We start from the raw sequence: 16,761 nt of genomic DNA on the forward strand, positions 1-16,761 counted from the left end.
ACACACACACACACACATACTGTATGCACAGACACGCAGGTCTTCTCACACACAGGGCCTACACGCTTGCGCTAAACACTGACCGTATTAGCTCGACATCAGCGTGCACATGCGGTATGTGTCCATGTAGGTAAACAAACATGCTGAAACATCATTGCAAAAGTCATTGCTTCTCAGTATGTGTTGTCTGAGGAGACACGTTTGTCTTAAGTATGCGGTATATGGCAGCACAGTGTCAAAGACAATTGTCCCTTTGTCTGCTTTTATCTTTATTGACTTCTTGTGCTTAAAAGTGTTTCCATGATTGACTTCCTGTCCTTCTTAGAGAAAATAAATCTCTGTAAAACAAGCATTTGCATTGGCCAAGCTCATTATACTGCGGCCTTGACTGTGCATGTTTCTAGTTCAACTGTTCTCGTTCCATCTCCATCTGTTCCATTGGTATCTCCCTCCTTCTGGCTATTGTCAACATGTCCTAGACTCACCCCCATCCCCCTCCTCTTGGTATCTCCCCCACCCCCTCAGGTTTCGGTTTTCTGACACGTCAGCTAATGGGCCTGGCGGGGGGGCGGGTGGTGATGGCGCTGGAGGGGGGCTACGACCTCACGGCCATCTGCGACGCCTCCGAGGCCTGCGTCAGCGCCCTGCTGGGCGTCGAGGTGAGCCTGGCGGGCACAGGGGGGGGGGCATGGGAGGGCGGCAGGGGGGTGGGGGGTAATTGACAATGAGGAAGTGGACGTTTTTTGTTTGAATTCCTTTCCTGTGTGTGTGTGTGGGTGGGGGGGGGGGTGCCATGCATGTGAAGCGATGCACGTTAGGATCGGATCATGTGAATAAACACATGCACAAGTGTGTTCTCATGTGATGTTTTAACCCCTCTCTCTCTCTGTAACCCTCGCCCCCCCCTCTTCCCCAGACGGAGCCCCTGTCCAATGCTCCCCTGGACCAGAGACCCTGCTTCAACGCTGTGCTCTCTCTCCAGAGGGTCATACAGGCTCACAGTGAGTTTCATCCCTCTTTACCTCTCTCTCTCTCTCTCTCCCAGTCCCTCGTCTTGCCTCCCTCCTTGCTCTTTCTTTCCCTCCTTTATTCGGTCTCTTTTTTCTCTTTTGTTCTTTCTGCAAATACAGTAGAGGCTCGGGCTCTCTACGGTAGCCTCTCCCTCTGTCACCGTCCTTCTCTTGGTCGCTCCTGTGCCCTCCTCTCTCTGTCTGTGGCCGATGAATTGCAGGGTGACAGTCGCCTCTCTCGGTCTCTCCTGTCGCGTGGACTCCCAACGTTCCCCTTTCATTTCTGCTGCTCCATCACTCTCTCTCTCTCTTTCTCTCTCTGTCTCTCTCTCTCTCGCCCGCCACCGTCGACTCTTCTGTTTCTCCTCCGTTCACACCATCATCTCTGTCCCGTCGCCTCCAACCTCTCGCTCCGTCCCATCCTGTTCTCCTCTTCTGTTACTCCTAATGTTGTTCCTCTCTCTCTTTCTCTCTCTTTCTCTCTATCTCTCTCAGACACACACACATACACACACATGTACTGTACACACACACACATATATATTATATTATATATATATAATATATATATATATAATACACACGCAGACCTCTCTGCCTTCCTGGCTCCAATTATCTTCAAACACCACTCTGGCACACAACCTTCACAACATCCCCTTCTGATTGCACACAAATGTTATCCCAATCCAATTAGATTAATTAAAAATATTTGCAAAGCCGCAAGAATGTTAAGCCCATAATTTGGAACGGAGGGTGAAATATATGCGGGGACGCGTACTCCACACACACACACACACACACACACACACAGCCAAGGATTTCTTTTCCTTCTGCCATGTCAGGGGACACATGGATGTTCTAGACCGAGAGACCTTGAGAGGGAGAACTGAATATGAACTTATGTACAATGTGCTATTATCTTTACAAAAACCTGCATTGTGAACTTTTTGATGTGTATTAGGCTAATGCCTGATATGTGTTCTGTTAGTTTGTGTTACTGTAATTCAACTCACTTTTCTATTGACCACACACAGTCTCTTGACACACGTTGGCTGAGTGTTGCCAAATCGTGACTCATATCCAGGACTGGTATTTGTTTCCAGCGTTTGCAGGACGTCCAATCGTTCTCTGACTGCTCAAGGATACAATAACAAAAGCTCAAACATGGAGTGGAGGAGCACGGAACATTAGGAAAGCATTGATTGAAGGAATATTTGTTCATTTTCGATCCCTTTTTTTCTGTTCCCACTCCACCCCACATCCCCTTGTCATTCTCCATCTTCCTTTTTCTTCTCCCTTTCTTTCTTTCTTTCTTTCTTTCCCTCCCTCCCTCCCTCCCTCCCTCCCAGGTGAGTATTGGCAGGGTCTGCGCTCACTGGTCCACACGGTCGACCTGTCCTGGCTGCAGGCCCAGCGGCTGGCTCAGAGGCGGGACTCCGACAACACCGTGTCCGCCCTCGCCTCGCTCTCCATGGGCTCCTTCTGTGGCGACAGGTGAGGGAAAACACACTCGGAACACACACAAGACCACCTTGGCTGCTACACGGAATGTTGATTTGGGCCACAGATGAATGTCCTCGTCTAAAATGGGTGCATGCCCATGTGCTGGTGTAAGTGTGTGTTGGTGGAGCAGGTTGGGCACGCCGGCATTCTGAATTCCTTCTCCCGATGTTGTCCTCCCGCAGGAGACATTCCGATGAGGAAGACACACTCATGGAGGGAGACACATTCTCGAACCTCAGACGGCAGTACTAGGCTGCAGCGCTGGGGATCGACCACCTGCCGCTGAATAGACACACACACACACACTCACTCACACACCTCACTTGGACTGAGGGAGACTGGAGACGCCAAACAAGAACACCCACTTCCCACTTAGCCCTCCATTGTTTTCTCCCCCTGAGATCATCGCAGCAGTCCGGTGAGGGAAAGCCAGACCCCTCACCTGCCTGTCGCCCAGACACGCTTAGACTCGTCCACCTGGACACACCGATAGAGACCGAAGACTCCATTTACGTACCTGATTGAATGACAGAATTGAACTCGAAAACAAGACATTTCTTGTGCCAGTTCTCGCTCCAGGGAGAATTTCTGAGGCCTCCAAAGCTGAGTCACACAGGAAGTGGGAAACAAGCCCGCACACCCCTCTATATCGAAGGCCATCGCGGCGAAAAACGGAAACATCCAGCACTTACAGTACACGGGGAGCACTTCTGAGTGTCCCCTTCTGATGACGTCATTTGTTTCTTTACAAGGAGGACTCAATGAAGGAAGAGGTTTGTTGTTGTTTTTGAAGAGACTCAATCAAAATGATTTTTGATCTGTTTTGCACTGTTTTTCGTGGGATGTGAACCAAATGAGAGCCAAGAGACATTGATTATCATGCTCTACCAAGGTGGCATCCAAAAAAATTATACACAAAGCTGGTGAATATTGATATTAACATGAAGATTGTGCATCAAGACGTGACAGGTGTGTACTTGCTGTTGTAAAATGTAATATTCTGAAGAGAATGTAAAACACCTTTATAGAATATACTTGAGATGTTATAAAATCTCAAGAATTTGATAACTTTGACTTAGTGTAGAAAAATGTCCAAACAAATGTTGATAGGGCTTTGTGACCATTTGGTCTATATTATCAACCATGACCACTGACAGTTCTCTTGTGTGGGTACACACAAAGGTTCCATATACGTAGAACCTCAGAGTTACAACCCTTTTCAGCTCTTTAAGGTTCTGTTTACAACCCTGTTCCAGAGGGCTCTTCTGTTGTGGCAAAGGGTTCCATATAACCTTTTTTTAAGAGGTCACTGCAGGCCTTAAAGCAGTGTGACAATCATAAATGATGAATACAAAAACAAGTGCACTTACATTTCTTATGTGAAGGTGTTGTCTCTTTGTGAAACAGAGTTTGTATTCCATTATTTGCCTTTTGTTCGGTGTCTTGAGAGAGACCAGTGTTTCTACCTGTGGATGAGCATTCCTGCTGAAGCTTTAACCTGTACAGTTAATTAACCGTATTTCTTGGATACGTACTTTTCTTTGACAACAAAGAGAAGCAAATTAGGATTTATCATGTCACTTATGATCTTCTTGACTATCAGGGATTTCTGCTTCCTGGCCCCGCAGTTAATGATTTGGCAGTTGGCAAGGAGTTAACATGTTGAGATAGTCAGGCAGTCCACTTTTATTGAGAAATTGGACACAGGTTTAGAAAACCAAAGCGTATGAGATATGCTAGCCATGGACTGGTATGGCTTTTATAGATAACTTGAAAGACTTTTAAAATATAGTATTTTTTATCCAAATCGAACACCACCAAAGGCGTTGATGGATGTATACAGAAAGGTTCAAACGTTTCATGAAACCAATTATTCCGAAAATCAAGATTGTACATTTTTTGTTAAAATATTTGTTTCTTTAATGTGATTTGCTCGCGCAAGATGTCTTAAATCAGATGGTGCTACAGAAATGAAGTTATGATTGTTTTCCTGTTTATTTTTTTTACTTGTACGTCATGGTGCTAGGTTAAAAAACTGTGAAATCTTTACAGTTATGCATCAACGACATGAATAGGAGAGCAACTATGTAAAAATAATTAGACTCATTGCTTAACCTTTATCCACTGTTGAGCAATGAGTTTTCCATAATTCTCTAATCTGTTATAGCCCATGTTCTTTCAAATGGTTGCTATTTTTTGGAAGTTGTATTCAGTTTTGTTTGCAGTTGTCTTTAGTGAAGTATATCAAGAAGACATTCATGACACTGTCACTTGTGAAGTGAACGTTGACGTCTTAATATGAACGCATGCTCCCATGTGCCTTGAATCATGCTGACAAACCTGTGTAAAGGTAGCCTTAATGAACTGGATCTTAAACAAAGAAAAAAGCCAAGTATAGGTGATTTTATTCTTTTACTTTTTGACAATTTACTGGTTTCTTTGTACTCTGTACAGTAAATTTCATACCCACACACGTGTGTGTATATATTATATAACTATAACTTTGTATTTTCACCAGGGTTTTTTTACGACTTTTTTTCTTTAAAATGTATTTCCTTAATAAAAAGGGAAATCATATTTATGGATTGCTGGAGGTTTGGTATTGTTCTTTTCAAAGTAATTTATACTATCAATAGGAGACTCGTCAATAACTACAATAGACAGAAAGATATTCTGGTATGAACATAACATTAATGAAGCTTTCCCACATCAAATTTCCCATACATCATATGTTTCATGTTGATATTGAAAAAACTGTTATGCCTCCTACATTTATTTTTGTTGTATTATATCTTTAAACAAATTCAATATGCGTGCATATACATAACTGCAAATAGAGGAGACTTGTTTTTAAAACAGAATTATAAAAGTGTTCATAACTAGTTTTCTTTCTTATACTTACTGTATTTTATTAAAATAGTGCTTTAACAACAACCGAAAATGTTACACAGAGGCACATTTATTAAAAAGAAGTGTCAAACAAATGACAAAAAGCAGAAGCAAAGTTATGAAACCACCATCGATTTGTAGCAAACAATGTCAATTAAATGTCCTGAAGACAAACAAAACAAAAAAAATAGATGACAATTAAAAGTTAAACGTAACACTGAGAATGCATTTAGTGCAGTTTTGTTGTATTATTTTTATACTTTAAACTGCAAGCAGAATGTAAACTTCAATCATAATGTACTTTGGTTTATTACAGAATGTCTGAAGTTGTCAAATTACTTTCAAGAGTAGGATTTTTTTTTATATGGACAAAACCAAGTGACCATCGTAGAACTATCCAAGTCTTTACTGTAATTTTTTCTTTGCATTACAGATTTTAACATGAGTTACTTGAACTCAAACCTCAAGAATGTAACTCTCATGAACAAGCAAAAATGAGCACACAAAATCTACTGTAAGCAGAGGACCACACTGGAATCAAGTGGTTGGCATAATAAAAGAGCTGAAAATGTTTGCGTCAGACTACTCAACATTTGCTTCCCACAAGATGAGGATTTAAGAGCCTGAACGATTAGCTTATTAGCATTTTTGCTGTAAACATTCATTGGCTGCAACCACCCACTATCCTTCTCCGTCATTAGAGACCTTGGGGTTCAGCTGGCCCAAAAGAAAAACTTTTTTCCCCAAATAGTCTTCTTTGAAGTGAAAAGTTGCAGATTGTCATCATAGAGTTGCGGGATGGAACCAAGGTGGCCATTTTGAAAAAAGTTTTTCAGTTAAATTGTCTCGTCTCTCCTCTGTGAGTGACCGTTGTCCTTTGGCCCCCCTTTGAGACATTGTTCTTGATGTACATAAAAAGTCATCGAGTTTGTAATATCATCCTTGTATCCTCAAACTAAGTTTCAGAGTACAACATTTCCGAGGACCAAAAGGAATTGAGGCTGCAAGGATGAAGAAAACTTGATAGGTGTTCCTTAAACTGATGCATGTGCCCAGTCCACAGAGACATGATTGTTCAATACAAGCGCAATGTGTCTTTTAGGGGGAGGCACTGTGGCTTAGACAGGAACAGACTTCTTCCTCAGATGGTGAATTTTGTCCATATGTCAGAGGGTGCTGTGGTGGAAACAGAGAGAAACAGGACATAAACATTGTAAACAAACTGTTGTCAGCTCTGCTGCCTGTCAAGAGTGCCATTTTACACCTCATTTCATTGCAAGCCCAAATCAGCAAAATGTCAGAGGTGTTAAATAAACATTTTGTTAGGGTGTTTACTGAAAAAAAGCAATTTCTTTGTGCACATGTTTTGTTTCAGAACTATTGAATGAGTGAAAACCCACAATGCAGTCACTTTTGTGCCCCTAGTGTGTCAGTGGGAGGATGTGTGTGTGTTTGCACGCCACACATGTCATTGTCCGTAAAGACTTGCAAATAAAAGCATTCGTTATTCACACATGAGATGCAACTTTTATGATTTAACTAGCATAATATATCACCCAGTGTTTTTCTCCAACTGCAATGTGCCTGTACATGGTGCGAATAAAGCTAGACGGAAAAAGAGAACGCAATGTAGCTTTCCTGTGTAGGTTATTGGTGCCTTCCCACCCATCACATAGCTGTGATTACTTCACAATAAGCAAAGTTCCTGGAATGTCATTTCCTTTCTCAAGTACCAAACAAGAGGAGGATCCCAACTGCAACAACAAGTTCGGACACACAGGGCCCGAGAATAGCACACAGCGTAGTATATCCACTCCTGCCACTTTGATTCGGCCACACAGATGATAGTTTCCCTCTACGAAGCTCCTTGGAATTTCAGCATATCTTTCTCAGGATATTGGCTGAGATGAAAATAAAAGATAGAACAGTGGTTGTGCATCAGTTGAGTTACTGTTTTGTGCTTTAAAATCCAAGTGTGAACAGACACACTAATAATAAAGAGTCTCCGTTGCTGGTCTACATTGTGTTGGATTTTCCCAGATGTGTTGCAGTTCTGTCTGAAATCCAACATGTTCAACAGAGATAAAATAATCAAAAATGCAACGAAAACTGACTGAAGCACGTCACATAGTATGAACCTAAATCAAACTCATGATGAGCCATGGCTGCAATTTATGATCAATAGACAATTCTGAATCATTCCCTCACACTCCATCTTGGCTTGCCTTCTCTTCCTGTCTGCATGAAAACCTGAAGACAATTATTCATCTGCCTCTGTATGTGCATATCCATATGCACATCCAGAGGCAGCTGCTCCAGCATCCAGCCTTAACACACACACCCCCACACACACACACACCATCCACCTGCTCCAGCCTTTGTCCAAACTTCAACCTCCTAAAAATCGGAGATGAGCATCAGAAGCCCTCCGCTTCTGGAACGGGCCCGTTTGCGAGAGCCGTTAAGTGCAGATGGCCTGCAGAGGACTTTCAGCCGGTCCTGTAACAGTTCTGGCCCTAACCTGGGCTTCAGCACACACATGGCAGAGGTTCTGGAAGCTGCTTTCAGATCAGCACACACAGACAGCAATGCAGTCCCATGCCGAGGCAGTGGTTCCGGCTGGGGGAAGAGCTGATGGTGTGTAAGGGTTGGAGGATAAGCAGAGGGGAGCTGAGCTTCACTGTTACCAGATGAAGAGTACTGGAGAAGCCAAGCCCCTATATATCACAGCTACTTCCATGTGGAACCCACATGCAGTCGAAAATGTTTCGTGTGTGTAAACAAACGCACACACACACTTTACTTCTTACACATATACCCTGAAATATTCTAAAGTAAAGATGGATATGATGCACCTTACACACACACACACACACACATATACAATCTTATTCAGTTTCGCATAAACACATGCCTTTTACTCAAACTCCAGAAACACAAACACTCATTTAGGGTTCTGACTATAAACAGGAACCTCCATGTGTATGGAAGGAGTTTCTAAACCATTTTCCAGACTTTTCTATTTTTCTTAACCCCTGATATTTTCCAACTTGAAATTACAAAGGTACTCGCGATCAAAACAACCTCTTATTTAGTAAACATTCCAAACTAGGAAATACTTTTTATATTTTATTTCCAAAGGTTTGCTTTGTAACCTATCTCACAATACCTGCTCTTTAAAGTCAAACCCTCACTCAACTTAATGCTCCACTTTACCATATTAAAATAATTCTCTACCACCCCCCACCCATACCCAAATGCCTTTATAAACAAAACGACCAGCCTATTATTCTCACTTTCCATTCCTCCCCCACAGAGATGGAGATAAGTGAATAAGAAGAAGGCAAAGCGCTAGGTAACAACTAAGCCTCTTCGTTCAACGACAATCTTCTCCACATGTGGAGACCCTGGGTCTCCAGCCACAGTGGTGAAGCCTTCAAAGTCGGCTCTCTGAGGCTGCGGCAGATTTAATAGTACTGAGAAAGGAACACCTGGAGACTGCACATGGCCTCACCGACAGTGTGTGTGTGTGTGTGTGTGTGTGTGTGTGTGTGTGTGTGTGTGTGAGCACTGGAGAGGGAGAAAGCGCGTGTGTGGGAGACTGTGTGTGTGTGTGTCTGAGAGAGAGAGGCCTTGTGTGTGTGTGTGTGTGTGTGTTTGAGAGACATATTGTGTTTGTTTGGGTAAAAGAGATATTTTGCGTGTCTGTCAATGGTCTTGCAGTGTGGACTTGTTAATAGGAACTTCTGTTTCCTCAGTACATCCCTTGTACGTTATGTGTTTATGTTAGTGTACTTCAGTCAAAGTTGTGTGTGTAGCCCACCTGTATTTTTGCGCGGTGTTTGCATGTGCACCGTTATGTGCTCCCCTTTTCTGAGTGTGCATGCTTGCCTTTGGCACACATGTGTGCACCTTGATCTCTCACCTCTGATCTAAAGCTCTGCTTTTCCTCTACCCCTCCCCTTCCCCATGCCTCAAACATGCAAGCCGTGGCCCTACATGTGTATCACCTCCTAAGCTTTCTGTCTGAGAGACAGTCTCTCCTATCTGCACCTCGTCAAGCGCCGGCTCGTCACTCTTTTTCCTGCGTCTTCTTTCTTCATTCTGTCCTTCCTGTTTTCTGTCATGCTTAAATAGGGCCGTCTTCCCCCAGTATTCTTTTCAAAACCACTGATGCGGATGTTCTTATCTCCTTTTTCCGGACACTGATTCTGTAAAATGCTTTTTTGCTTCATTTTTTTTTCAGACTGAGAGAAGGAGAAGATTTGCCGGAAAGATAAGTGTGTTTCGAACAACATATGTGCACACGCGTATCCACAGGCTTGGACATAAACACAGATATAGACACACGCACAATCAAGAGGTGGATGCAGACAAAATGTAAATATACAAACATCAACCAACCAGTGCGCCGGCTACACAATTATACACAAAACTTCACGCAAACAAACGCGTACACACGCATACGCAGAGCATCAAGCTCTCCCCTGGCACACACACCTTGCTAATGCCTCACAACTGTTTCCAATCTAAAGGTTCCTGCTTGTCTGGGACCCGGCAGGGCCTGATTGCACGACACTGGATACAAGATCCTGAGGAGAGAGGGCAAAGCTGCAGGGAGAAGAGGGAGGGGAAGGTGGAGGAGGGGGAGCAGGAGAGCGAGAGAGGTAGTGGGGAGAATGGAGAGAAGAGAGGGGGAAGGTGCTGCTTTTTCTATTTTCTTTCTTTTCACCCTTTCCCCCCTCTGAGGTACCTGTCCAGGACCCCTGTGACTCTTTGCTGTCTCCAAAAAAGACAGACCCTTGTCTACAATTGGCTGTTTCAGCCTCCCAAGGTTGATGCGAACCATGCTCAGGGAGCGAGGTATTGACAAACGTATTCATTGCTTTCGAAGGCAAAATCTCTTTGATCGCCAACTGAATATTATTGATTCCTTTGTAGGTCCAAAATAAATATGAATCATCATGAAAATGATATGATTTGGTTACTCTTAGTTTTAAACTCACTGTCTCTGACAAGCCCCAAAACATTTGTTACATTTATTCCTGATCCATCTTTTCGAAAGGTTAATTTTCTGAAGCTCTTTAGATTATTTATTTTTGTGTAAGCGGCAATTTTCAATCTAATTTTCTTTCTATAAAAAAATTTGAACTTATTCTATTAACATTTGTTACATAGGCTATTATACAGAATACAATAGTTATTTGGTTAAAAATATTCTTTCATAGTACTCACTTTGAAACTTTATTTTTTTTAATCTAAAGTAATTTGTAAATCTACGATTTTGTGTAGACCCAAATCCAGCTGTGCCTCCTACTGTAGCTTCATGATGTTATCCCGATGATCTGACAGAAATGTGTTACATCAGATATATAGTACAATCATACTAACTATTCCATGAAATAGAAAAAACCCTGATAAGATGTTTCAAACAACATATATTGTCTCACACTCAACAAAAAGAAAAGGACCTACAGTGTAATAAGAAACCATTACAATAATAAAGGTTTGTGACTAACATGTTTCTATTAGTGTTAGTCAGATTTAGTCATTGAATCTGCGTATTGAAAAAAATCCGGAATAACATTTGAAGATTTAAACCTGCTTGTGTTGAAATTCCTCTTTCCAAATCAGTTTGTCAGCAAGGTTTTATTTATTTAACTAATCTGGGGTCCTTTTAAATGATCAGGAATTTAATTAGGATTAACATTCATTGGTTTTTGTACAGATGTCATTGAACGGTTTTTAGATGGAGAATAAAGAGAATTAGAAGATAGTTAACAACCTCAGTTTTTCTGAACTTCAGATGCTGCCTACACCTTAACCACCGAGATGTCACGCAACAACAAGAATCCATGTTGTTGTCGAACTCCTAAAGTAAGGAGAGTAAACACCAGTCTCATGCAACTTCCTTAGGTCATGCGTTTCTCTGTGTCTATGTTTGTTTGTGTATGTACATGTAGATGGACTGATGTGGGTGTTGGTGTGGGGTAGGGGTTCATACCTGGGGGGGAGGGGGAGTGCATCGAGGAGGCTAGATGAGTTGAGTCAAAGGTGAAGTGGCTTGAGGCCTAAAGGGGGGTGGGGGGGATCATAGTATGTCGGAGGTGTATTTGGGATGGGGAGAGCAATGAAGGATGCAGGAAGGCTAACAGACTATGAGTAGACGGTGGGGGGGGGGGGGTCACGAAGGTCAACGGTCAAAGGTCAAGAGGACGGTTGAGGAGACTGGGCGGGGGAGCGGTCGGCTAGTGGCTGGCAGACATGGCCCAGGCACCCTCCATCCTCCAGACAGAGAAAGCGTAGCTCAGTCTCTCGTGGGCCAGGTAGTTACAGCTGGCCAGTTTAGCGTCCATCTCGTCGCTCTGCAGCACCTGGTACAGGAAGTCGATGTAGCGCGACGCCAGCTTGAGGATCTGGATCTTGCTCAGCTTGTCCGAGGGCAGCGTGGGGATGATCTTCCGCAGCGAGGCGAAGGCGTCGTTCAGCGACTGCGTGCGCTGGCGCTCCCGAACGTTGGCGATGACACGCTGCGTGTGGAGGTCCTCGAAGGGCTGCTCTGGACCGGGTCCTAGCGAGGACGGGCCCATGGACACCACTGCCGAGGGCGGGCTCTTCTTCAAGCGTTTGGGCCCGGCGGGAACCAGGCTGTTGGGGCTCCCGGTGCTCCCGGTCTCCTCAGCCCGACCGAGGCTGTCCTTCTTTGGGTAGGGTACTCTTTTGCGTCCCCCTGGTGGCCCTCCGCTCTTTTTGTTTCCCCGCTCCAGTTCCTCTTCGCTGCCCCCCCGCCCTCCCTCAGGGGAGCTGTTGCAGGACACCTCCTCGCGCATGGCGGCGTCCCTCGCAGGACCCCCGTCTCTCCCCTTCCGAGGCAGGGTGATGTCGCTCTTCGTCCTTTCACCCTCTCTTTCTCCGCCTCCCTCTTCTCTATATCTTCCTGCTTCTGAGGCCCGTGCAGAACACGTGCTTTCCTCGGAAGCTCAAGTTGAGACACACAAGCGTTGAAAGTATCTTCTCTCTCCAGTGACAACAAGAATGAGATCCTCTGGACTTGACTCTTTCGCTTGATTGTTTCGTCGAACGTCTCCCTTGGTCTTTATGTGGAATTCTTCACCTCTGCTCTTCCATCTCAACCTGCTTGCCGGAACAACAACAAACCATCTGGTTCTGCTGGCCTACCTCCCCTACTTTTATATCCATGGAGTTAGCATATCCATGCTAACTCCATGCCTGCGGGCAGCTCTCATTGGCCTAAGACAGTTCCGTTGGGTGTGGCTAAGGGCTGGAGCAGAGCGGAGAAGCAGGAAGTGGAGCTTGAGGTTTGTGGATGGTAAAGAAAAGGGGTAAGTGGCCCTCTCGGCCAATCAGGGGAAGGCAGGGCTAATGCCGCAGAAGTTGTCTGACTCTTTATAGCTTCCAGATTGCTCCCAAAGCACTCCTGGCGCTAGAATGTACCCACTTGTCTGTCTCTCCTCTCATCAATTCACTCTAATCCCATTAGGTTGTTACACCTTTTTAGTAAAACGTGTTGTATGATGTTTGAAACCATATTGTTGGAATAAAAATCTAGTTATTTCATTTTATAAATGATTATTACGAGTAACGTAAAAAAGATATATATTGTGTTACACAAACATTGATGACAGTAAATGAAAGCCAATTTTTCCTCCTCAGGTTAGAACAAGTAGGTGTGAATTCACGGTTTCAAGTGCACTATTTGTTGCCAACTAAAACATATTTTACATCTTTATATTATTAAAACAAATCTCACAAGCCAAGGGTCACCTCTTAGTGTAAGCCAATACAAACAACACTAGGATTAACATGTTAAACTAGGATTACTATAAACCATCAACTTTATGATGTCATATTTATGTTTTTACAGAAAACAAAAGGAATTTCACTATGACAACTTGTATTGAGGAAAAGAAACAGAACCCTTTAAAAACCATTTAGTCACAGCCACTTGTGTGCTCTTGATCAAGAACCAAAAATCTACTGTAAATTCCAATGATATCTATTCAATGTGATGAATTATGTGGGCAGTCTAAATAAGCATGAGTGAAAATCAATACTTCTCATATGATTTGTCTCTAGCAGATATAATATTAAAAACTTTATCCCTAAACATGTCTGTATCATCAATACTACATACTTCATTCATTGTCCATAACACTAACTCAAAACTCCATTTATAATGTGCATTTGATAACCTCTCATGTCAGTATCCTCCATACCAGTCTAGGACTCATATCTAAGAAGTGAGCACTCAGGGTAAACCTTGCCCTCATGACCCCATGACCTGTGGCCATGGAGGTGAGAAAGCCACTAATTGTGCCATCCATGCCCTCTGGTAGAGCAAGCACATGTTCTCCTCCATACCACAAACCCAGGGGAGCACACACACACACACACACATCTGGAACTGCAATGACGGTGCACCAGGGAGACATGTTCACACACATGCATGGACACCCGCACTCACTCACACACACATGCATGCATGGACGCCTGCACATACACACACACTTGCATGGATGCCTGCACATACACACACACTTGCATGGATGCCTGCATATACACACAAATGTGCAAGCGCACACAATTCAGTACTCTTCTCTGCCAGACCACAAACATAGAGATGTCATGATGTAATAATAGAGTCCCTGTAGTGACACGGCACGACTTGCATGTTATATTGCGAGTGCGTTGAGGCTGACCAGGGACATTGCCATGCTGTGTGCTTGCATGTCATAGCAAACCATTAAAAACACATCTGTACGGTTTGTCTCAACAGCAGTGGGACTTCAACGGTGACTCCACACTCACACGCAACCAATGAGAACATTGTGTCATAAGTGGGAGATATGTATGTGACTGTATGGCTCCTGACAGCAAGTGATGATGGACCTGTGTTTGATTGCACGTGCATTGTAACAAAGTGGGAGTACAGAATTGAAAGCTGAGTTTCGTGGTGCTTTGATAACTCCTCAGATTAGAGGGGTTGGTCATTTGGAATGAGGAGGTCTGGGATTGTTTCCAGTAAACTGACAAACTCTGAACTGGAACTCTGCTGATCTTAATGTTGAGAAGGGGAGAGCCAGAGGTTTCAAAAGGATGGGATTGTATGACAGAGGTTGTGGCATTAAATCCACTTGCAGTCCTTCTAATTATTTTTACTATTATGACTGATGTACAGTCTGACAAGTTTATTCAGTTATTGTTAGTCAAAGGACACCGTCCCTTGCATTAAAAAAGAGGCATTTATACAACTGGCCCCTTTTTATTGTGGTTGTTGTTTCATCAAAATTCCGGTTCATTGAACGGATTAAGTGGAACTAGGATTGCCTTGGTTGCGACCTGCGGTTGAGACAGTAGATTTCTGAAGAGGCACAGGAAGAGCATTGTTGTCCGGGAGACGGAGTGCGGTGGGGGAGGAGGGGCGACCTTGGGGCTGCTTACCTTAGCGAAGGCATGCCTCCATGCCAGCATCATGGAAAGAATGAGCGAACGAGAGCCCTAACAGGAACAGCATGGCGCGCCCCTTTCCTCAGAAGAGAGAGGAAAGAAAGTGAAAGAAAAGGAGAGAGAGGGAGAGAGAGAGAAAAGAAGAGAGAAAGAAAGAGAATGGCAAAAGAATAAGAAACGGAGGGAAAAAGAGAAAGAAAAGAAAGGGGAGGTGGAAAAAAAAAACAAGAGGCTGTCCAAACAGAACCAGATGCAGGAGTGTGGAGGGACGTTTGATCTCCATCCTCATAGGCTGATTGATGTTGCACATTTCATTTCCTTGTCAGAGTCTTGACATAATGTTTCACTAAACACTCCGTCCCCTTTTTACTTTTTCTTCTTCTTCTTCTTCATTTTTTTTTTCTTTTTACTTATTTTTGGAGCAGTCATAATTAACCCTTCCTGTGGCCACAAATAGAACAATAGCAAGACGATAAATATGTACTGAGTTGGAGAGGGGGCTTAGATATCAAAGACGGATACGAAAATTGAATAGTCCAGTTATTTCTAGTCCCCCATATGGTTTGGTCAAAAGTACCAGTGAAATACTGCACTGAGGAATGAGCCTGTTGACTTGGAAGGGACTTTTGAAGCTCTCGCGAAAGGAAAACATTTTTTTTTCACCTCCATGTACATGTCAATTCAATTAGTCACTCAAAGAATCTGAGTCAGGGCGATGGATCAATGGCATCACGTCATATGGGTGCAGACTACAACTTGCTTCAAAAATGTGTCCTTGTTAGCCAAATGGCATCCGACGTAACGACTTTTCACCTCAACCTCCATCTCCTCTCCCGACTGCTTGACTTGGAATGGCCCAGGCAGACACACGCACACTCACACACACACTCTCCCCCCCTTACCTATCTCTCTGCAGCTCCATCCCTCCTATGGAGCCCACTGGGACGCAGGCAGACATCTGGGACCTATTTCCCCCGTAGAGCAGGACTTCCGGTGGGGTATCGAATAAGAAGGGAAGGTTGAGGGTGAGGGGGTATAGGGGTGAGGGATGGGGCTGCAGAAGAGAGGGGGAAGGGTGCCACTTGTAGACAACTGGTAGGAGAGCTATTATGATTGGAGAGAAGCCGATTTGCAAGGGGTGAGGTGTGTGCTTTTATTTCAGTTTGATTATTCTGTTGAAAATGACAGAATTGTTCAAAGATGTACCTTTGTATTTGCATGTGCTTGAGCATGCGTCCGTACAGACAATGTTTTCAGAATCAGAATGAGCTTTATTTGCCAAGTAAGTTTACACAAACAAGGATTTTGCTATGAAAGGTGCATATGAGAAACATGTAAGAATCTTAAATATAAAGTAGATAAAAAAAATAAAAAAATTGTTCCCCCTCTGTTTGAAGGCTATCAAGATTAAATCAGGCACTTTGAAAGGGCACACTGGCCAAACACACAAACACACTTTAAGATTCTCTCTTCGTTAATGTTAATGTGTGTCTGTGTGTGCGTGTGTGTGTGTGCAAAACAGGGCAGCGCAAAAGAAAAACCCCTGAAGACATTTTTTATTTGAGGGAGATAAAGAAAGAAAAGGAAAAAAACTATTCTGCTTTAAAAACGTTGGGGCTGCGTGCTAACCTGTGTTATTCCACTTTGGCTGCGACTTACCTCCCTATATTAGGCTTTAATTTATCATAATATTTAGCACTCAAGCTTCCTTCAAATGTTCATCCTTTTATGTGTAATTTAGCCAATATCCGGGGCAGGCTCTGATTACAGTGTTTGAATCCCAGGGCCCATCCACACCGCATTCATAACAGTCCCAGTGGAGTTCACAGCTAAGCAGGGCTGTAAGACTAGGAGGCACCCTCTACTATGCTATTGCCATCAGCTAACCACA

At 43.6% G+C, this 16,761-nt stretch overlaps 2 protein-coding genes across 6 annotated transcripts in view; one reads left to right on the forward strand and one right to left on the reverse strand.

Moving 5' to 3' along the window:
* LOC134018188 (histone deacetylase 7-like) overlaps window positions 1-5,106 on the forward strand; it is a 41,951-nt gene extending 36,845 nt beyond the window's left edge. For all 5 annotated transcript variants that reach the window (XM_062458072.1, XM_062458077.1, XM_062458093.1 and 2 more), the window contains 4 exons: window positions 526-659; window positions 917-1,001; window positions 2,360-2,504; window positions 2,696-5,106. In XM_062458072.1, the coding sequence (XP_062314056.1) occupies window positions 526-659; window positions 917-1,001; window positions 2,360-2,504; window positions 2,696-2,765 (434 nt within the window). In that variant the 3' untranslated portion in view covers window positions 2,766-5,106. The remainder of the gene's footprint in view (window positions 1-525; window positions 660-916; window positions 1,002-2,359; window positions 2,505-2,695) is intronic.
* On the reverse strand, window positions 4,700-12,568 carry LOC134018221 (twist-related protein 2-like). The gene is made up of 2 exons (XM_062458104.1): window positions 11,407-12,568; window positions 4,700-6,578 (listed from the first exon to the last, which is right to left on the reverse strand). Exon 1 carries the CDS (start codon window positions 12,230-12,232, stop codon window positions 11,651-11,653), a length of 582 nt encoding a protein of 193 aa, XP_062314088.1. The 5' UTR covers window positions 12,233-12,568; the 3' UTR covers window positions 4,700-6,578; window positions 11,407-11,650.
* Window positions 12,569-16,761: the final 4,193 nt, after the last annotated feature.

Source organism: Osmerus eperlanus, chromosome 1, assembly GCF_963692335.1.
Source record: "Osmerus eperlanus chromosome 1, fOsmEpe2.1, whole genome shotgun sequence".
Lineage (NCBI taxonomy): Eukaryota > Metazoa > Chordata > Actinopteri > Osmeriformes > Osmeridae > Osmerus > Osmerus eperlanus.

Excerpts from the sequence above, each read along its gene's own strand:
- LOC134018221 (XM_062458104.1), bottom strand. The coding sequence starts at position 12,232 with ATGCGCGAGGAGGTGTCCTGCAACAGCTCCCCTGAGGGAGGGCGGGGG.